Source organism: Saccopteryx leptura, chromosome 2 (genome assembly GCF_036850995.1).
Source record: "Saccopteryx leptura isolate mSacLep1 chromosome 2, mSacLep1_pri_phased_curated, whole genome shotgun sequence".
Classification (NCBI taxonomy): Eukaryota; Metazoa; Chordata; class Mammalia; order Chiroptera; family Emballonuridae; genus Saccopteryx; species Saccopteryx leptura.
In genome coordinates this window covers 40,807,611-40,830,604 of record NC_089504.1, presented here as the reverse complement: position 1 = coordinate 40,830,604, position 22,994 = coordinate 40,807,611, and the positions used below count along the sequence as shown (strand labels likewise).

General features: G+C 46.3%; 1 protein-coding gene across 5 annotated transcripts in view; it reads left to right on the top strand.

The window, feature by feature from the left end:
- DAPK1 (death associated protein kinase 1) overlaps positions 1-22,994 on the top strand; it is a 192,860-nt gene that overhangs the window by 82,707 nt on the left and 87,159 nt on the right. For all 5 annotated transcript variants that reach the window (XM_066367854.1, XM_066367853.1, XM_066367850.1 and 2 more), the window contains exon 3: positions 15,596-15,817. In XM_066367854.1, coding sequence (XP_066223951.1) covers positions 15,596-15,817 — 222 coding nt within the window. The remainder of the gene's footprint in view (positions 1-15,595; positions 15,818-22,994) is intronic.

Below are 22,994 nucleotides of genomic sequence, written 5' to 3'. Positions count from 1 at the left end.
TACTTTGTAGTCAGCTAGAACCATCGGGTGTTTTCTATATGAACTGCTGTCGTGTTCGGTTAATTTCTGTGGGCCTGATTGTAGGCATTTCTGTTTATTTCTCTTAGGAATTTTATTATTGAGTCTGTGGGATAATTTAAGTTCTAGGCTCTGTCAGGAAATTCAGCCATTCCTTTTAGACTAGTTATTTTAAAATGTGGTAAGTATGCTTTCCGCTGAGGTACTGAAGAATGTCTTGTCTAGGACTAGAGAGCCTGATGGCCTGCCAAACCCACTGCGTGGTGATTCACTGTTTCATCTGCAAAAATACAATGAAAAATCAAGCCACAGGCCTTGCTGAAATTAAAACACTTCCTTTCGTGTCCGATAATCCCCCATTTATGCTCATCCTATAATCCAGTCGGGGACGGGGTAGGGGTGGGGAAAGAGTTATTGCTGCTTGTGCTGCCTATTGATCAACTGCTGCTTTTCATTCATCTGATCAGTAATTGATTCTCAGTTTTTGCTGGATACTAATAACAAGCTAATTGATGTACAGAGGGATCCAGCTGGGCCCTTTTCAACATCAATACAGCATCACTTCTTAATGTTATCAGCCATGATTTGAGTGAGGTTGCTTCTGCTACATTGAATTGAGGTTTAACTTTCTTGCACCTGAAGATATTGGATTTCTTTTAAATGCCTATCTGGGCCATCTTTTATTACCTCTTTTCTAAACTCAAGCTTCATTTCCATCTTAACAGTGTTTTCCCAACTTCCCCCTAAGAGAATATCATTGTTGGCTTTACATGTATGCTCATACGTGCGCGCGCGCGCGCGCGCGCACACACACACACACACACACACTATGGAAGCTAAAAAAAAAGTTAGTTTCCTATGCTTTTGACTGACCAGCCATTTTCAGTCCTTTTCTACCCATCTTCTTGTTCAGAAGTAAACTTAAGCTTGGATGATTTTTTCCTTCTCAGAGTTCATTTAGGTTTTTTGAATAATTTGTGGTATGTTGCTGTATTTATACAAGATCGCAAGTCTGGCCTTCCAATTTTCCATTCTTTAGAAATCTGACCTCATAGAGTTTGCAAATTGCATTTTGCCTTTCAAGGGCCAATTAAAGATTGCTTAATGACTGAGAAGTTCCTATTTTTAAAATATCAAGATTGTGCTCCAATTAGGGAATTTACCAGCTACTTGAAGGTATGGCCTAAGGCAGCTGCTGACACAAACCACTTGGCCCCAATTCCCCTGGAGCATCAGTAGCCTATATGAGGTCTTTAATGGGCCTTTGCTTTTCAAGGGAATGTAGGAAATCAAGTACATTGATTGTCCCCTTGACAAGCTTCTAAGGCAGGTGCAGCACCCAGGGACCAGCTGGAGCCTAGCACAGAGCTGGAGCTCAGCAAATGTCTGAGAAGAAGAAATGCGTGTGACTGCCAGGGGCCAGGATGTTCTGGCAAATGATGAGACATCTTGTGTGATATTTTTAAACCCTGTAACAACTGCTTTTCCACGTTCAGAAAGGTCAGTGAGAACAATTTCAATAGCTAGGTAGTCAGCATATAAATTTAGGGTGACTCATAAGGTGATTACGTTAAACGTGTTAAGTCTAAAGTGTGATTGAGTGCAACATGTTGGGCTCTTGGGACTCAACAACCATGTTAATTTTCAGAAAGAATCTTGGATACAGGTGTGATCTAAACAATTTGTAAAAAGCTGATATACTGGTAGATCGCTATGAAGGGGCTCAAAATTGAAACTCGCCAAGGCAGTTCTTCTACTGTTACTTCCTCGTGGGTTCTAAACGCAGTAACTGGTGATATATCTGTGGTAAACGCCTAACAAATCACGAAGTAGCTGGAAAGTGGGTTTTATTTCTGTGCCACTCATTGGCCTGTTAGAGGAAAGTAAGCGCAAAACCGTGTGTGCTGGGGTTGCTCCACGTCTCAGCCAGCACCTGCCTCAGAGCTCACTGTCATCAGGAAGCCACCTGGCCACCCCAGAGCCCGGCTGCCTCGCTGCTGGAGTCAATATGGAGCCCCCAGAAGCCAGCACCCTAAAGTGAAGACCTGAATAAGAGGCTTGGAGGGTGTGTGGAGCGCCGGGTGTGCTGCTCAGGTCATCACGAGTGTCTGTTTCTCCCTGTTAGATTGTCCCCTGCTCCAGGGCTGTTGTCACCGTTGCCTTTCAGGCTCCTTAGCCGCCTGGTCCGGGTGTTTCCACATGACTGCAAGTAAGCACAGGTTCTTGATCCAAGTGACCGGGCGGTGCGGACCCTCAGGGAAGGCGTCTGGCAGCCTCGCTCTGCTCTGCAGGCAAAGGCGCCAGCTGTGTGGGGAGGGGCGCAGAGATCTTTAGCTCCCAACCCTGCAGACGAGGGAGTGGGAGGCTGATACTGAGTGGAGGCCAGCGCCCCTTCTCACTCTCGTCACCTCTCTCCCTGGCCTGCCAGAAAGTTGTTTCTCTCAGACTGAGCTTCTGAAGTCCCCGGGGGTGATCACACCGCCACATCTCCCTGAATTCAGAGGCCACATTTTCTTAGGAAGCGAAGCCCCATGCAGAGGTCGGTGGGTTTGCAATCCCACCTGCAAGAGGTATGACTGTCGTACTTCATACACACATGTTATTTTTCATTTTCCTGAGTGTTTGACCTATGACCTGATTGGTGATACCTGCTCCTCAGAAGTTTCCCTTCTTAGAAGTGACGTCATCCCTGTAGCTAGCTGGTCTCCTGCATGCGGTATTTACAGCCCTCCTCTGCCTCTGACAAGCTTCATGTTTGCTCAGTTTGATCACAGGGGTGCGGTCCGCCCACGTGGCAGGCTTCCAGGGAGTGCTGCTTCCATTGAGGGAATACTCAGACTTCCCGGGAGCTCTGGTTTCTCTCTAACTTATCATCTTTCAGCTTTATCTGCGTGGCTCTCTCTTCAGGTAACTCCAGCAGTAAATTTCCCTGCCAGCCTTGCCTTGCCTGGCCTGAAGTGACCCCCCTCAGTCCTCTGCCTGTTTTCTCCTCTACTTAGACTTCCTCTGTGAGGTGAGTCCCCACCTGATTCATAGCCAAGGTGACAGATCTCTAGACATCATGGGAAAAGGCTTGGCCAAAAGCACTGTGAAAAGGATTCCTCCTGGCTGGGCTGACAGCCAGACAACCACTAGCTGCCTCATTGAGACCTGGGCCCATGACTCTTGCAACCACAGAGAAGGAAAACCCAGAAGAAAGTGCTGCCCTTGGTTGGATTCAGTCTGCAGAGCCAGATGGGCCCTTGTCCAGCGTCTCCAGTGTGTATTGGTCATATGGCTGCACCAAAAGCCCCATAATGCCGATCACGTTTGCATTTCTGCCAGGTCACTCAAGTCCAAACTCTTCACCAATGACAAAGCATGACACAGGTTCCCAAACCTGCCCATGAAAACACACAGACCAACAACAGTATTTCTCCCTAAGCTGAGAGGGAAGACATGAAAGTGTTCATACATCTCCATGCAGTGTCTGTCGTGCTCCAAAGCTGGGCAGAATGCATAGCAGGGAGGATGACCCCACAGTTCCTATCCGCTACCTTTAATCCGTACAACTTCCTGCAGCATCTGCACAGTCACAGTGCCCATCGGACTGCCCAGCTTTTTCCTTTCTCCTTACCTCTGGCTTGAATCTTAGCATCTTGAATGAATCTTTCTTTTTTGGGGCCATGGAATAAGGAGCTTCACCTCAGCTCCTTGTCTTCTGTTTCGCCATGAAGTTATATGAACCTCCTGCCCCCTTTCTCAACTTTTTTCCCCTGAGAGCAGCTTGCTGAGTTGAATACAGACCGTGCCTTATGGCCCAGTTAACTTTAGCCCAATACTTGAAAGGGGATTACATGACAAAGTCAGGATAATCAAATAATGGGATTGGCCCAAGGGATAGCATGCTGACTCAGAGGGGTCAGTCTGCGCTTGATCATTCCGACTTAACTCCGACTTCAGCATGCGGAGGCGACCGGAGAGCTCCCTGCCCCCCCCCGGCCCCCCCACGCCCCTCCATCTCCCCCCCCCCCCCCCGCTGCAGCACAAACATGGTCTTTGGGCAGGAAGCCTGGGTCCCCAGTCATCTGATGTGGGGGAGGGCTGATTGCTGTGTGACACCCTTTCTTTATAAGGTTATTTTACTCTCTGTAATGTTGGACTCACAAGGTAATCCTGATTCTGAGGTGGGGCTTGTATATTTGGAAGAAATATTTGGAGCATTGATGTTTGTACTTGTCTGGTCCATGGGAGGTCCTGTTTAGACTGTATCAAATGACACTTTTACAAAACTTGTTTTCATCTTTTATTTTCCTTTGGCTTTGAAAACAGAAACAAGCAAACAGCTATCAAGCACCAAGCCTGTGTTCTGCACGCTGCTGTGGGTTACTGTACTTCCCCATGTATAAGACACATATTGATTTGGGAGCCCAAAATTCGAAAAAAAAAATGTATTACATAAAGTTATTGAACTAAAGTTTTATTCATCATAAAATTCATACCACTCATCACTGTCAAAACTCCCATCCATTAGCTTGTCCTCATCTGTGTCCGATGACAAATCACTGTCTTCAACAATGAGCGCAAAAACAAGCGCGAAAAAGTGGGAAATGCAAATTAAAAAAAATCTACAACCGCACCCAGTTTTTAAGACCCCAAATTTTTCGGGAAAAGGTGCGTATTATATATAGGGAAATACGGTAGGTTCCCCCCCCCCCCCAGGCCTCAGCTAGAACAGGACCACCTTCACTCTACACCCTTCCCTCATGGAACAAGGGCTGATCTGTTTTATGATAATTCCTTCTGATGGCACAGCCCAGAAGTCGAAGACCAGTTCTGACTCAGGCAAGATCAGGCAGGGCAACGAGTGACAAACCGAAGGAACCGCACTACACCCACCCGAGAGGGCAGTGTCATCCACAGGCTTGTGTAAATCAAGCGCCTGGAAGGCCAGTCAGGCCCACAGGCTCAGGGCTCCTTCCCGTCATCACGGCCCTCTGCTCAGCGCCGGTTGCATGGCCCAAAGTGGCAGCGAGGGCTCCAGGCTTCACCTGTGAACCCGCCGGCCAGTGTCAGTGCACTTGGCCTCAGCTCCCACTCTCTATGCCTGCTCTGCCTGCTCTCACCGCTCCGGAAGTAACCAAACACAATTGACTCCGGAAGAAAAACACTTCTAACTTCAAAATTCCCTGCTAGTCTCAAATGGTACCAGGCTTCCAGCAGGACTGAGACCATTGTGCATTTCCCTGTCTGCTCTATGCAGCCCTGACCAGCAGCTGGGAGGTGGCGACGAGGATTGGCCTCCTCTTCCAGGCCTGACTTAGCTGGTCCCCACCCTTCTCATGGGCCACCATCCCAAAAGGGCTGAACCCCGTGGTCATCTCCCACCCCTGGCTCTGCACTCAGGCCCAAGAGAGGGCACTATGACTGGTGTCGTGCTTTAGGAAATAAAGTAACCTCAAAATGCAGCTCTGTACTGAGAATGAAAAGGAAACAGTGCATGAAGAGCCTGGTCCCAGCTCTTAGAAGCCCACCATTTAATGGGAGACAGGACCAAAGCAAACTTTCCTAAGAAAACTGGATTTCAAAAATGCTCCATGACCGCCTGACTAGGCGGTGGCACAGTGGATAGAGTGTCAGACTGGGATGCGGAAGACCCAGGTTCAAGACCCCGAGGTCGCCAGCTTGAGCGAGGGCTCATCTGGTTTGAGCAAAAATTCACCAGCTTGGACCCAAGGTCGCTGGCTCAAGCAAGGGGTTACTCAGTCTGCTGAAGGCCCGTGGACAAGGCACATATGAGAAAGCAATCAATGAACAACTAAGGTGTCGCAATGTGCAACAAAAAACTAATGATTGATGCTTCTCATCTCTCCGTTCCTGTCTGCTGTCCCTGTCTATCCCTCACTCTGATGCTCTGTCTGTCTCTGGAAAAAAAAAAAAAAGAACAAAATGCTCCATGACCAAAAACAAACCATGAATAACCCCAAACTCTTCAAAACACTAATGCTCTATATACTCCCTCTTGGAGAGGACAGGGTCTGCTCAGTTCTAAATAAAGACCTGTTGTGACTCTGTCTACCCCTTTTCCCCTAAACTTGCTTGGCCGTGAAACCCTTTCTCACATAAGCACGTCTTTATGCAGATATGCTCTTCAGATAGATTTGACATTTCCCCTCTAAGAGGTCTAAAGGAAGGGGAGTGAACGAAGGTGCTCACTGCTATCTTTCTAATCTTATTTCTGAGCCCTCACTTGTGCTACTTTGCTAATTCGTTAAGTATCATGAGGCTGCTCTAGCCAGCTGATACTCTGTGTATTTGGTTTCTTTGACCCACTGGTAGCACCACACTTGTGCAGAAATTCAGACCCTTGCCCGCTCTTGCCTTGCGTCTTGGTTTTGCCCTGTTCTGCCTGGCAGGCTTCTCTGTGTGGTCCTGACCTCTGGGAGGATGCTCTCCCCAAGGGCTCGCCTCTGTGCCTGCACTCCTCCGCCAGGCGTTATTCACACCTCCGGGCCTGCCCTGGGACAGCACTTCTCATTCTGCATCTCACTCCTGAGTTGTACGTGTTGTTTGGTTCCCGGGGTGACCTGCTGCTGTTTATCACCTTGGTAAACGCTGCCTTTCCCTGTCGGCACCCTGGCAACCTGCGCCGTTTTTCTCGTTGGTGGGGGAACCTGTGTTCTCCGGATCATGGCCATGTGGACTGAGTCCTGGTAGCAGTTCAAATTAATTTTTAGAGTGTTTAAAGAATAATAACAATAATTAATAGTAATAGTAATATATCACCAGCTTTTCTTTTTTGTAAAAGGTGTGTTGCCTTCCTCTCACGCAGAGCTTCTCAAAGGCCAGGAAGAGAACGGTTCCTAACGTGGGCTGCACCACGGACGGATCCGAGGGAACTGAACTTGGTGCTGAAGTCCCCAGTCCCTGTAAGGGGTTAGCCTTCTTCATTGGTTGACATCTGTGCAGCCGGAGGGTTAGGATGGAAGGGGAGGTTTCCGCGAGCGAGGACAAAGCAGTTCATCTTCACATGCGTCCCCTAAAGGTGGCGTCACCGTGGGAATGTGACTGGCATTCAGACCAGTGAGAATAAAGATCAGGTAGCAGTATGTGTACTGGGTGCTGTTGGAGCAGCTGGGTTTTGTGTGTTTCCCGGGGGAGGGGGGCAGGAGGAGGCAACCTGCTTCTCCATAGAGATGGTGAAAGGTAAACTGGGGGCGAGCACAGCCCAGTCAGCATTCTGTTAGGACATTTCAGTGAGTCTTTGGCGTTTGTTGTTGGTTTTTGGTCTTGGCACAGAGGTCCCTCCTAAATGATGCAGCACTTTCCTTGAAAGATGAGGGATTGCTGCCAAGAGGGAAGTAAAGAACCTGAAAAGTGAGCCCACACACGCTGATGCGCTGGAGGGCTCACGGTAGGGGGACGGACCTGCGCTCAAGATGGTCAGGGCACTCTCGCTCCTTTCCACACTCTTCCCTTCGGTCGAGTGGTCCGTGACATTGGTCTCCTGCTGGCCCCTCACCGTCTGTATTGAAGCCTTCCTTTACACAGCTTCCTTGGTCCTCTGTTAAACCCACCATCCAAAATATTGCAGTGGCTGTTCCCCCCGTCCATGGCTGAGTAAAAACCCACTCCAAAACTTGGTAGCTTCAAACAGCAACTTATTATGATCTCTTGTGCTTCTACGGGTTGCCCGAGTTTTCTTGCTTAGGGCGTCTCACGTGGCTGCACTGAGATGTTGGCTGGGACTAGAGCCACCCGAAGACTTGATAGGACAGTTATTCACAATGGTCAGTCACCTGGCCAGCCTTTTAAAGCTGCTTTCATCGTAGCAGGAGCTGCTGAGGGACCACCTCCATGCGGCCTCTCCTCATAGCTTGGGCTTCTCCCAGCATGGTGGCTGGACTCCCAGGGGGGGCACCCAGGAATGTGTTCCCAGAAACTTCAGAATCGCTTCTGCCACATTCTATTGGTGAAGCAAGGCTCAGATTCCAGGGGACTGGGCTGAGAGTCCACCTCATGATGAGAGAGGCAGGGTCACCCTGCAGAAGTGCATGTGAGATGGAAGATATGGTAAAAAGCCATCTTTGCAAATTGCAGTCAGCTTCACCTACCCACGGGCTAAAACTTCAGCCTCCAAGGGGACAAATCAAATAAACCTCCATTCCGAATGAAAATAGCTTGGTTAGTCCTAATGGGGGGGAAATGGAGACTTAACACATAGTTGTTGGGTAGAAAACACCAAGAAGAAATTGGTGCTGCTTTTCAGCTGCTGAAACATGATGTGTGTGCTTCTCTGAGAAGCGCGTTTGCTCATTTTCACCCTTCCCACGTGCCTGATGTGCTTCGAGAGCCCAGCTTCCACGCACAGGCAGAGCCTCACTGCATGTGGTCATCGCCCTTGCTTGAACGGGGAAACTGAGGCCCGGCAAGGTACCTGCTTTACCTCGTCGTTAGTGCCATTGAGCCGGCCTTGCTTCGTTCTGGGCAGGGCCGTGTTTGTGGAGCTGCTCCTCGTCTCCCTCCACCCCCCCCTTCTCTCAGAAATACTCAGCAGCCTCCTCCTGCTCCCTGCTTCGGCTCCTCTGGGCCTCCGTTCAGAATTCCTCCATCCACACACACCTTCCTGTCCCTGCTCGCATCCGCCTTCAAGACACAGCCTGGCCTCCTGACCTCACTCTCTCACCACGAGCTGCCCGGAGCGGCCAAGTCTTTTTTATAGCCCTTCCCACATAATGGTGTTACCCGCTTGTCTCTCCTGTTAGTCTATGAACTCATCAGGGTCTATCCCGCTGCCATAAAATGTGAATTGTTATCAAATGTTAACTCATCCTCGAGAAATCATTTCTGTCACCTCGCCTCTTGTTTGAGACCTGTAATTCCAGTATTCTAGAAGGACCCAAGCTGCTACCTCCCTCTCAACATGGCTCTTCAAGAAAAATAGTTGGCTCATAAGCCAGCACTAAAACTGTGCCAGGGGAGTTGATGCATGAATTCAAAAGTAAAAAAATTATTTTGTGTTAATTAGAAACCTTATTGCAAAGACTTGGAAGGAGGGCAGAGTTGAAACATATCAGCTGTTTGATAGGAGCCAGCCCGGTGCCTAGCATTAATGTAGGGAGTTAATGCAATAATAAATAGTTACCACAAATAGTTTTTAAGTGTCATGTGTGCTGGGTTGATAGGTATGTAAAACTTGAAAAAAAATTATATGCTGCTTTAGTCCTTTTTTTTGGAATCTGCACTTCTTGGCTGGGAGCTTGTTCTGTGGTGTTGGATCAAGGTCAGCAATGAAAATATTAGAGCCTAGGTTAGGCACCAACCCATAAGGAAGAAAAAATTGTCACTTCCAGCCAACTTTCCCTTCCTGCATTTCGAATGCAACATTTTTGGCATTGCGTGTCCACCCCACCCTTCCCAAAGTGAGAGCAAAGCTCCCACAAAGAAATGTATTTGAAAATAAAACCTGAATGGATTAAATGAGGTTCAACACATTTATTTTTAAAGTACAGTAAAATATGTAAGACCTGCAGAAACACAGATGGTTCACAAACAGGTTGTAATCCTTGAGCCAAGGACCTTGAAACTCTTCTCTGGTTCTTTCTAATTATTAGTGTCATGCTTCCTAAGCACATGCACTAACGCCATTTACCTTCGGTTGCAGAGCCCCTCTGAGCATGTGAAAGCAACGGTTTTCATTAATGAAAACAGTTGATGAGGTTTCGGTAGGGAGGAGAAGGCTACATTGCCCAAACTTATTTAACCACAGCCTCTTCTCTTTGCTTTTCCCCCAGAAAGCTCTTTCCTAGAATAATGCTCTGCAACCTGGGGGCAGGGGGTAGGGGGAGGTGGCTTGTATCGCAAACAAAATGGACACAAGTCCAGCATAGCTTCCTGGCGCAATGAACAGAGCTCTGGAGCAAACACACTTAGGTGTAGCGTCATTTGTCAATTATGCAGACTTACTTGCTGGATGATTTAGGGCCATTTTTAAATCATCTCTCTGAGACTTGGTGTTCTCAATGACAGAAGAAATGACAATGGTGTGAATCACATAGAGCTGTGATCATTAGTAAGGTAATATGTGTAAAGAGCCTTGCATAGAATCCTGGTTACAGTTCATTGAGTGACTACAAGTGTACTAATGAAATTAGATATATAAGTAAGCCAGACAAAGAAATTAGATGGCGGGTTGCTCTTTATGAAGCCTTTCTCCCTCTGTGTTATGTTTGCTGTTTATAATCAATTTTGTGATTATGTTTGAGTTCATTTTTTTTTTAGCATATAGCTGTTTAAAGCAGGGTATGTCTCATTTCATTGTCTTTGAATGTTTCTGACCACGAGTAGTTAGTAAGTGTTTATTACAATTAACTGAAAGTTTTTATGTCAAAATGAATTTGGCTGACTGTACCTAGTGCAATAAACTGTCCTGTCTGTTATTAGACGACAGAATGTTTGTGCATTGTATAAAAAACGACATACAACTGATTCTCATTATTCATGATAGTCATGTTCTACAAATTCACCACTAACACAGAATTAGCAAGTACTGAGGCATCAGTCCTGGAGAAAATACAGGGTTGGGTTCCCACAAGCTTCTGATCACAACGTTGTTGACAACAGATCTAGGGGTAACCCTGTCTTATATATATTTCTGTTTAAAGGCCCCTTATTTAATATACATTGTTGATTCATTAACATAGAACTCATGGCCCACAGCACTACAAGTCACACCTGAATGAAGCTTATCTGACACAGATATTCTGTGTAAGACACATCCATAGCCTCTGTGCTTAGGAACACTGGACAATACTTTAGCACTGTCCTTGGGGGGCCATTACAAATAGCACAAATGAAAAAAAAAGTGCCACTAAACAGACCACAAAAAGGACACGTTTATAGTATGAGATGAAACAAGAAGGCAGTGTTACCTTGATCAACTTCATCAGGCAACTCAAATCTGCAAATGACCATCTAAGTGCTCAAGTGTTGATTATGAGGTTTAAAGATAAATTTTAATGAGTAGGTGAATTTGCAAGTATGGTTCCTGAGAAAAACAAAACAAAACCTGTACGCTGTTTTGTCAATTAAATGGGCAGTGTGTCCGTAAAGTCATGGGTGCACTTTTGACAAGTCACAGGAAAGCAACAAAAGACAATAGAAATGTGAAATCTGCACCAAATAAAAGGAAAACTCTCCCAGTTTCATACCTATACAGTGCAGTTCGATGTGGGCTCACGCACAGATTTTTTAGGGCTCCTTAGGTAGCTATCCCGTATAGCCTCTACAGACTCGTCACTGACTAGTGGCCTACCAGAACGGGGTTTCTCCACCAAACTGCCGGTTTCCTTCAACTGCTTATCCCACTGAGTAATGTTATTCCTATGTGGTGGCGCTTCGTTATAAACGCGCCGATATTCACGTTGCACTTTGGTCACGGATTCAAATTTAGCGAGCCACAGAACACACTGAACTTTCCTCTGTATCGTCCACATCTCAACTGGCAGGGCTGTGGGCTGCTCCACAGTATACACGGTGTTACGTCATCATCTGTGCCTGTGCACATGCTGCCACATCATCCTACAGAAACTGGGAAGGTTTTCCTTTTATTTGGTGCAGATTTCACATTTCTATCGTCTTTTGTTGCTTTCCTGTGACCAGTCAAAAGTGCACCATGACTTTACGGACACACTGAATTTTCCAGTAAGGAAGCTACACGCGCCCACCCACAGAACTGATGCTGCAGCTGGGTATCAGTCACTGAGGAGCTTGGGTCTTTGCAGGTTTTTGTAATGACGGAGGGGGCTGGGGTGGCAGGCAGCCGGTGAGTGCGCCACTGTGGCGGCCTCACTTCTCTGTGTGCGTTTACCTCTCCCTGCTTAGAGCTTGCCCTGGAAGCTTTGTCTCCATATTACTCTGGGAGCTCATGATGTAGATAGAAGCCCTTGCCAAAACAAAAACAAACAGTGAACAAATAGTTTTTTTCAGTTGTCAGTGTTGGGGGGAAGGGACTAGGCAAGAGGAGTGGTCCCCAAAGTGGGCACCAGGGACTGGGGTTGGGGGGCAGCTGGGCCAACTGCCCAGGAAGGAAAGGCTGGAAGCAGCAGTTAACCAACAGTCCACAGCTCAAATCAGGCTTTCCTGAGAAAATTACTATTCTTGGAGAAATAGCTGCTTCTCCAAGGTCTGTGTCCTCAGTTTGCTGGCTGCCTGTGGAGATTACACTGTGAAAATTTCTGACACATATTAACAGCAAGGCCCCCATAGGCCACACGTGGGGATGCTGCCTGCCCCTGGGGCACCGCTGTGCCCGAGTTCCCAGGCGAGGCTGCAGTTGTCAGCAAGTCAGTGGGGCTGGGAGAGGGAGGGGTGGGATGGTGGGTTTGAAGGTGGAAGCCAGCAGCCAAGTTTAGCAAGAGTTTTATACTATGTAGCTTTGTTTTTCCTTTTAGGGTGCCCCCCCCCCCAGTCAAGAGAGGCGATGTTGCAACATTTTAGGATTTAAGCAACTATGAGCTAATGACAATAACTCTACTTGTCAAAGACTCCCCAAAGCTAACACTTATTGCAGACTCACTGCCAGGCACTGCTCTAAGCACTTTACACATCGCAGCTCATTTGAACCTTTCCCTTGCACCCCAGCTGCCCTTCCCGGCTGGCACTATCATTATACCCACTTTACAGATAAGGAAACTGAGACAGAGATCATGAAATACTGAGCCCACACAGTCACATGGCTGGTAGGTGGTAGAACCAAGGCTCCAACACAGACAGTCTGTGCTCCTAGCCCGACAGTTACTGAATTACAGTTGAAGTATCTTCAATTTAACGCCTGTTTTTTTAGGATTATAGATTCAGGATCTCCACACCCAGTGCCTCCGGGAATAGAAAGAAGCCCCTGACACCCCTCTGTCCTCAAGGAATTAGCCTTGGGAGAGACAGAAATGGCCAAGAAACAGGCAGAAAAGAGCAAGTGCCACAGGAGGGTCTGAGGTGCTCTGTGGGCTCAGGGGAGAGCACTGGTTGGAGCGTGGTGGCAGGGGCAGGTGTTTGGGGCGTCAGACATAAATAAGGAAAGATGTTGTGAAAGCAACAGCACTGAGATGGACCTAGAAAGTATCCTATCCCTCAGAATCATTCCAAACCCTCTTGAACCCTCTGCAGCCAGGGTTAGCCTAAACAAAAGCATAGAACCATGGAGCATCAGACCCCCACTACTCGTGGGTGGGGGCTTTCCTACCCGCTGGCCCCTTAGAACCTCCTCTCCTGCTAGTGCCCCCTTGTGGAGACCCCAGAGTGTGAGTGAGATAGTGGGGTTCCAGATGTTTTGCTGCAAACCTGAGCCGCATAGTGAGCTTTGACCTGCACACACACTTCTGGCCTCCGCCATGTGTTGAGCACTTCAACTTAAGCCAGCCCTTAGGGTTGGTGAGGCTTGATGCCTTCACTTTCCCGTGATTAAAAGGAAGTAACAGTCAACAGCGGACCATTGGTGATTAAAAACACACTCAGATAGTCTTTAAATTTAGGTTTGCATTTAAATTTTTTGTGGTTTGCTTGCAGATATTTTGTTTTTATGGCACTTTGGTTTGTTGTTTTTTTTTTTTAACAGTGTGATTTAAACCACAGAGTCTGCCTTGAGTGTTCACAGCAGCTGAGACAAGTCTCTGTGACTGTGACCTGGGAGAGGCATCCCAGCCAGCCCCTGGGAGCACGGCGGTTTGTGGTTTGGAGGCGCTGTGCTACACAAGGCGCGCTGCCTGCTCTCTATCCTGGGGCCCCTGAGAGCCCTCAGTGCGGACCTGATACCGTCTTTGTGATACGTGGGCCTGTGTTCCTGCTTTTCTCCATAAACCGCATCTCTAAGTAGACAGAACACCCAGTTCTTCATTCCCCTGAGAAATTAGAAAATGATTGTAATAAAGCCATAACAGATCCCATGGCTCTTTAAGGTCAAGAGTTTACAGGCAACCGGTGCTAGCATGCCGGCATGATCTATTCTTCCACGTCTCTGCTATCCTGCTGCAGGGGGAAAGAGGGTATTAATAACCTGTCATGCAAAAATTTGACACTGCTATAAAAATACATAATCCCTCACTATGCTTTTTTTTTTTTCCTTCACTGGCCTCCTGCTGCTAAAGTAAATGAGTAATATTTTAAAGTACCCATCCTTTAGTTTCAAAATATTGCCCTTAATTTGATTTTCTCTCTCCCTTTTGTTTTCATATGAGGAGAATAAAACAACCTAAAAATAACTGTGGTCTCCATCAGGTGCTGAGAAATGTACAGGTCCTGCAATGGGTGGATCAGCCTGCCTCGGGCCCTGGGGAAGAAGTGAGGTTCTGCATGGGAAGCATCTTTCACTTGTGTTTCACTTACATTCAGGGTAGCCTACTTAGGTCTCAAGAGCTCATCCACTTATGTATTCACCTTTCATTTTTTGTCGTTATTTTATTTTATTCTTTTATGTATGCATAGGAGGTGCTGGTTTGTTGCCGTGGCATAGAATGGATAGGATGTTTTCCTGGGCACGAAATAGAAAACACAAATTGAACTGGTTTTAGCTGTAAAAAGAATGTATTGACCGATGTTGCTGAAGAATCTAAAGGCAGATGGCTTCAGGCTAGGGTTGATCTAGCCACTCCACAGTGTAACTTTAGACCTATTTTCTTTCCTTCTACGGTCTTTCTCTCTGGGATGGTGATTGGCTTTAAACTAAGTGTGGCTGCCTGCATGGCCCCAAGATATCTGGCAGCAGTTCCGGGGAATCAAAAGAGTCTCAGAACAAGTCTTTGTCTAAACTTCTCTGGAAATTCTTACTTAGGTCATGTGCCTATCACTGGAGCCAAGACAATATAGTGTACTGATTGGCTCAGCCTAGGTCACATGATCTGTATCTGTAGTTGTGGGTGGAGTCAGCTTCCCAGGACCACAAAAATCCCTGGATATAGATATTGGAAAGGGAAGAGGGGGATGGTGATTCTTGAGAAGCAATCAACAGATGTCTCGTACATAAGGCTTATCAGTTCCCAAAGTGTGAAAAAAATACACTGCTCACAAAAATTAAGGGATATTTAAAAATGAATATGAAGCGATAAAATATCCCCTAATTTTTGTAGCTTTTTTGGTTGTTGTTCTGGGTATTTCAGTGGGTGAATATGTCATCAGAGTCAAGGCTCTATATTTTTCTATCAATACCCTAGTCTTCATTTCTTGTTTTCTCAAACACAGAGGAAAAGAGCTTGTCGGAAGTAAGGTCTGATCTAAGAGTTCCTTCCCACTGTCCCCGAATCTGAAATGGGAGGGAAGGAGGCTGGCGCAGAAGTGGAGGCATTATCACCCATTTAACAAAACATAATTCATGACGGCAATTTTTATCCCTTATAACAGGGTTTGTAAAGAAACTGGCTTAATGAAACTGAAATGTAGTAAGAAATATCCCTGTTTACTGTGTGAATTGCCCACAATTTCTGTCTTTTCTACTCACAGTTTCATTGCCTTCCCTCCCTTCATGACACAGCCTTGCTCAAATCTTGTTTTTTAGTGAACAGAAAGAATGTATCAATGACCTGGGCCCCTTTCTGTCTCCTCCCTTCAGTGGGCAGTTTGCAGTCGTGAAAAAATGCCGCGAGAAGAGCACCGGTCTGCAGTATGCCGCCAAGTTCATCAAGAAAAGGAGGACGAAGTCCAGCCGGCGGGGCGTGAGCCGCGAGGACATCGAGCGGGAGGTCAGCATCCTGAAGGAGATCCAGCACCCCAACGTCATCACCCTGCATGAGGTGTACGAGAACAAGACGGACGTCATCCTGATTTTGGAACTGTGAGTGCTGTCTGCGTGGCTGTGGCCAGCCTGGAAGGGGAGGCAGGGGACAGGGTGAAGGTGGGGTAGCTAGCTCCGTGGCCAGACCGGGAGCCTGGTCAGGAGTTGACTCGGCTTTGCCAACATTCAAGATCGAGGGTGTGTTGCCTACCCAGAGGCCTAGCTGCAGTTATCTGGAGTAACTTTGAAGACCATTCACATGCTCCTGCCTGATTTATAAGAGGGTCCCCCAGTCTTAGGGTTTTTCTTCGCTTGTGATGAGGTTACCTGTTTTTTGAGCTTTGTGTTAAGCTTTTAAGCCTATGTCCTTCTCTATTTCTTTTTACTCTTTTTTTCTCTCTTCTACTCTTATTGAGACACACACACCCCATTTGGAACTATCAGCACTCATTATATGAAAGAATAAAATTGAACCAGAATCACTCAGAGGTGATTATGAAACTTGTTTTTAAAGCAGTGTGCTTAGTTTTTGAGGCACACCCTGCCCATCGGATGTTATTGTGGGAAACTGATTGGAGCACGCTGTACTGTGACTATCTCCCTGTCCCAGCTGCTGTCTGAGTGTCCCCCTCCTGCGACTAGTCCAGCAACACAAGCTGATGGGAGAAAGAGATTGGCTGGGAATGTCTCTGGGCTGTTTGGAGGGTGGAGAGACATTAGTGTCCTTAGGAAGGAGGGATAGGTGTTACAAAAGGAGACTGGTGACCAACCAATCGTGGGAAGTTCTTGGTGATGTCAGGCCCTGCTCATTTCCTGAGAGCCTCTAGAATTCAGGGTTTCCATTCTGCCAACCGAATAGCTCCCCTTGTTTTCAGATCTCTTAGGACTAAGAGGTGCCTTTTGAGACCAGAGGAGATGGAAGTGAGGGAGGTTAAGGGAGGGTCCAGCCCACCGCAGGGCACCACATGGCCGGAACTTTGGGCTTTGTAATCACAGCAGTCTGGGGACCCACAGCTTCTTGTCTCATTATGGGGGTATGGGCACATTGCTTTATGGGTCTGAGCAACAACTTTTTTAACTGTAAATTGGGGTCAATACCTACCCCAAAAGGGTCCTAAGGAGATAAGAATTTAAAAATACCCAGCCCTGTGTCTGGCTCATGGATATACTACATATTTCCTTTCTTCATTCCTTTAAACTAGGAAGTTCTCAACCTTGGCCCTGGTGACATTTGGGGCTGGGTAATTACTTTTCAGGAGGCATCCTATACATTGTAGGATGCTCAGTAGCATCTCTGGCTTCTGCCTACCAGATGCTTGTAGCATTCTCCCCTCCACCTGTGACAACCAAGTATGTCTCCAGACATTGCCACATGTTCATTAAGAGCAAAATAGCCTCCCCTCCCCCAATCACTGCTTTAGAAGAGCAGGACTTGAAGAGCTTAGAGGACAAAGGGCCGGACTCGAAGTACAGCAGAGAAAAGAGAGGAATTGTGGTGTAATTCATGCTGTGACTTTATGTGGCCACTGGGAGCCAGACAGAACCAAGATCAGAATTGGGATAAATCCTTGGCCCTGGCCGGTTGACTCAGCAGTAGAGCATCAACCCAGTGTGTAGAAGTGTTGGGTTCGATTTCTGGCCAGGGCACACAGGAGAAGCACCCATCTGCTTCTCCACCCCTCCCCCTCTCCTTCCTCTCTGTCTCTCTCTTCCTCTCCCACAGCCAAGGCTCCATGGGAGCAAAGTTGGCCCGAGTGCTGAGGATGGCTTCATGGCCTCCGCCTCAGGCCACAACAGAGCAACGCCCCAGATGGACAGAGCATCACCCCCTGGTGGGCATGCCGGGTGGATCCCTGTTGGGCACATGCAGAAGTCTGTCTGTCTGCCGCCCCCTGCTTCTCACTTCGGAAAAATAAATATTAAAAATAATAATAATTGATGTCAATTCTTTGCCATCTCTAAGCCTATATTTCCTCCCTTAAGACTATTTTAAGAGACCACGAATACAAAGTTCCTGGGAAAGAAATATTACAGCCCACAACTGTTGTGCCTTTTCAAAGAATTACCATGTTGTGCCCAGTGACTCAAGAATGTCCCTTCCCTTCTTTACATACCAGACTGTACACACGATGACTTGAGTTGCTGCCTTCCTCACTCCCACCTGTGAGTGCATATTCTGGATCCAGCTTTTGTTAGCTGACATCATTCCATTAGGCACATTTGTCCAATGCATAAATTGGGTAGCATACAATTATTTTAACCATTTGATATTTTTAATTTTTAAATTATCATACAATAAATTTGATGCTGGAATTTGATTTTAGGAGAGAAGAGGGGGGAGAGAGAGGGAAACATCGATTTGTTGTTCCACTTATTTATTCCTTCATTGGTTGACTCTTGTATGTGCTCTGATGGGATCAGACCCACAACCTTGGCACGTCAGGATGATGTGCTAATCAACTGAGCTGGGTAGCTTAATATAAGACCCAGGCAAACTGTTTTCTAAAGTACCTGCACCATTTTTCAGTCCCTCCAGCAAAGGATGAGAGTTCCAGTTGTGCCACCAGCCCTCGGTTTTTCCTGTTTGTTTTTAATTGTAACCTTTCTAGTAGGTGCATAGTGGCTCACAGTATTACACAGTTCATTGTGGGGACCTTGAATAAAAGTTGAGCGGACTTACCAAGAGCAGCTATCAGAAGTAACAGGAGAGGTTAGTCCTTTCCTGAAGGAAGACTATGTCCGCTCTGTGGGCAGTTACACTTATCTCAAAGCTATGTTAACCTAGATGAATAAAAGCAATAGACAGGATTTGCTTAAAACAAAGATTTTCCTGGCTGGGTAGCTCAGTTGGTTGGAGAGTCATCCTGATACACCAATGTTGCAGGTTCTATCCCCTGTCAGGGCACATGCAAGAATCATGAATACATGTATAAGTGGAAAAACAAATTGATGTTTCCATCTCTCTCTCTCAAATGAATAAATATTTTTTTTTAAAAAAATTAAAGGCAAAGATAAACCTTTTACTAAAAAGTTAAAGTTCTGCCTGGCCTGTGGTGGCACAATAGATAAAGCATCAACCTGGAACTCTGAGGTCACTGGTTCGAAACCCCGGGTTTATCTGGTCAAGGCACACACAAGAAACAACTATTACAAAGTGATGCTGCCTGCTCCCCATCCCCTTTTCTCTCTCTCCTCTCTCTAAAATTAAGAAAAAAATCTTAAAAAAAAGTTATAGGGCCCTGGCCGGTTGGCTCAGTGGTAGAGCGTCGGCCTGGCATGCAGAAGTCCCGGGTTCGATTCCCAGCCAGGGCACACAGGAGAAGTGCCCATCTGCTTCTCCACCCCTCCCCCTCTCCTTCCTCTCTGTCTCTCTCTTCCCCTCCCGCAGTGAGGCTCCATTGGAGCAAAGATGGCCCGGGCGCTGGGGATGGCTCCTTGGCCTCTGCCCCAGGCGCTAGAGTGGCTCTGGTCGCGACAGAGCGATGCCTCTGTAGGGCAAAGCATCGCCCCCTGGTGGGCAGAGCGTCGCCCCCTGGTGGGCGTGCCAGGTCGATCCCGGTCGGGCGCATGTGGGAGTCTGTCTGACTGTCTATCCCCGTTTCCAGCTTCAGAAAAATACAAAAAAAAAAAAAAAAAAGTTATAGGTCTTGAGCATGACTGTGCACCATGACCTGCCCAGTTAGGAATTTATTGTCAGGTCACCTGATGATATTACTTTCTGTAAAACACCATTTCCATCTATAATTCTAAATTCTAACAGCTTTTAAAGAAGATTTAGTCATCAGCGACCCATTACATTTCCTCTTTTTTTTTCTTAAAAATGCTAAAGTACAGTGGTAGTTAAGGAGAGAATAAAATTTAAGAATTTGTCAGAAATAGCCCTATGAACCTGACCAGTGGAGGTGCAGTGCATAGAGCATTGACCTAAGATGCTGAGGTCTCAGGTTTGAAACCCCAAGGTCGCCAGCGTGACCACAGGCTCAGCACAGGCTCACCAGCTTGAGCATGGGGTTGCCGACTTCAGCATGGGATCATAGACATGATACCGTGGTCACTGGCTTGAAGCCCAAGGTTGCTGGCTTGAGCCCAAGGTCACTGGCTTGAGCAAGGGGTTATTGGCTCAGCTGGAGCCCCCCAGTCAAGGCACATATGAGAAGCAATCGGTGAACAACTAAAGTGGCACAACTATGAGTTGATGCTTCTCATCTCTTTCTTTCTCTCTCTCTCTCTCTCTCTCTCTCTCTTTCTCACTTAAAAAAAAAGAAAGGAAAGAAATAGCCCTATGATGTTATGGTGACCATTTGTCTGTATCTTCTGGCTCAGTAATCTTTGAGTAGATGTATTTTTCTGATTTGTTGCTTTGGGATGGACTTCGTGGCAAATATAGCTTCCTAGGGCTTCCTAATGAAGCTTGTGCCCTCATTGAAAAGTTGTGCTCATCTCCACCGTTATGTGTGAGTTCTCACCTCTGAACTCCAGGCCCATCTCTAATGCTGAGATAGAGACCCCAAATCACCACTCTGCTCATTTTTCTTGAATCGCTCCCAGTGTCCTGGGTGAGGTACAGAAATGTTACCATTTCTGTTTTTTTGTACAAAAACTATTTGGTATCTACATTAAAGGCATACTTGCGATAGCTAGTCCAGGATCTGCCCTTTAAATTTTATGTAAGCCCGGAAAGTAGTTTTAAAAAATCACTCCCTCCCCTCAGTTGCTTCCCTGGGCAATAATCTCTTCACAGCTGATCTGCTGTTGGAGCTCAGCACAGCATATACACGACGGAGGCATGTGTGATGTCTCAAAATCACGATCTCATGTCTTCCACATCCCATTGTTCCTAAAGTCATGCCAATACAAAATCTCTCTTTACCGTGTCATAGCTCACCCACGCACTGTCGCACAGGCAAGGCATTTCAAAACTTTGATCTTCAGTGCTGTAGTCATTTTATAACTTGCTCTGTTCCCTGATAAAAAGTGAAGCTAAACTCTCAGAACTCAGAGCTGGTGCTAATCAGAGGCACTGGCTTCTGAAATTCCATTTCCAAATAAGAATTTCAGGCTGTGGAGAGTGATGCATTTTTCTATAATCTTCCTTTTCTCCAGCGTGGTTTAGATCGAAATGTTTTCAGGGGTGAGGTGGGTGATGTAAATGAGAGAGGTTGCACTGCATAAAGTCTCAGTGCTAGGGAGGCATCAAGGGATGGTGAGGACTGTGGCTAACTGGAACTTTATGCCCCTCCTGAAAGAGGCAGCCACCAATCAGTTGATTGTTGTTGTGTAGAATACTGGGTCCAATGATGGCCAGATTGTACAGATTTTTCAAGAAAACTCTGTAATCTAGGTTTTTAATTTTGGCAATTAATTCATAGTATTCATGGACAGACAAAATAAAACCTGTCTGAGGGCTCCATGTGGCCTGTACTGACCTCCAGATTCTAGCCTGCTATAGCAATAAGTATTTATTTACTTATGTAAACAATAAGTATTAGTTGCTCACTGCTGTTGGAGAAGCAACGTGGGTAGATACAGAGATAGCCCCAAAAGGCCAGTAATTCCTATGGAAGGTCAAGATTCACACTTAGCACTTCAGAATAACTTTTTAAATGTAAGTATAATTTAAAAATGGTTCTCAAACTTGAGCATGCACCAGAATCACTTGAAAGGCTTGTTGCAACACACAATATTAATTGCTTGCACTTACAGAGTTCTGACTCAGTGGGTCTAGGGTGGAGCCTGAGAATTTGCATTTTAAACAAATTCCCAGCTGATGCTGCTCGTCTCCATCACCCCAAAAGAGCTATGTAGCTATGTTGAAGTCCTAACCCCCTTTACCTCAAAATACGAGGAAAATAGGGTCATTATAGATATAGTTTGTTAAGATGAGATCATTCCGGAGTAAGGTGGGCCCCTATGACTGGTGGCCCTGTAAGAAGGCCATGTGCAGACGGAAACACAGGAAGAATGCCTTTCGAAGGTGGAGGATTGAAGTGGTGCTTCCTCAGGGCCTTTACGAGGAACCAAGGCCATCAACACCTTGATTTTGGACTTCCGGCTTCTAGAACTATGAGACCAGAAGTTTCTGATGTTTTAAGCCACCCTATTGTGTTACAGCAGGCTTAGCAAACTAATACAGAATCACCAGTTGAATCTAAACTTCTGTAAGCTAGGTAAAAATAAAATAAAACATATAATCACATTAGTGCCATCGGGCAACTGAGAAATGATGTTATGTATGACTTTTACCGCCTGCAGAAGGCAGGCCTGGGCAGAGGTGAACTGAGTCTCACTTACTGCAGGAGTGGACATCACCCCACCTCGGCCTGCTCCCGGGTCGTCACTTTAGTAGCTTTGAATCGCTCGTTTGAAAGGTAACCCTCTTAAGATTTAAAGTAAAAACCCTGGAATTGCCATGTAAGTATTGGCATAGTGGATTATTTCAAAGAAATCCAACTCTAAATTTTTCCCTTTATTGGTTATGCTTGGAACTTTTAGCAGATTCTTAATTAACCCTTTTTAGCTAGCATGCATGTGTTTTCCTCTCTCACTCCAGGAAATTAGATTTAAATAGTGCAGTACTCTGTGGTTGTAGCCAAGTGCAAGGACATGGAATGAATAATTCATTCTTTTTTGTTTTCCTTTAACTTGAAAAGGTAAATTTATTTTTATTGTGGTAAAAAGCACAGTATAAAATTGACCACCTTTAAGTGTACAACACAGTAGTGTGAGTTATAAGGACCTTGTTGTGCAACAAATCTTCAGAACTTTTTCAGCTTGTAAAACCAAAACTCAAGACCTATGGAACAGCAACTCCCCTTTCCAGCTCTCTTTCTTACTTCGGCTGAGTTAATAATTTGTGGAATTCTGTGTGTTCATGGCACACAGCTGCTGAGCTCTGCTGAAACATTGGTGCAACAGTATTAGACCACTGTATGCACGATCATTCAGTTGGCTCGCTCTCTCATAACCAAACCAAGATGCAGACTAGGAAGGATATGAAGAGGAATTTCTTTCATTCTCGGTCAGCACAGTGAACGTATGTGGATGAATTCATGCTGCACCATCAGCAAATCCAGACGTGCAAGACGGAAAGACAGTGTTTGAACTGATGGTTTAAAGTGACACAGTTATACTAAGCTGAACGCAGCCATTGGGACCTAAGTGGTTGAGGTGAATCTGATGCCTGAGGCCTTTCGGTCCCCTCCCCCCACTGTCCCCAGCTCCTCTGCTGGTCCTCACG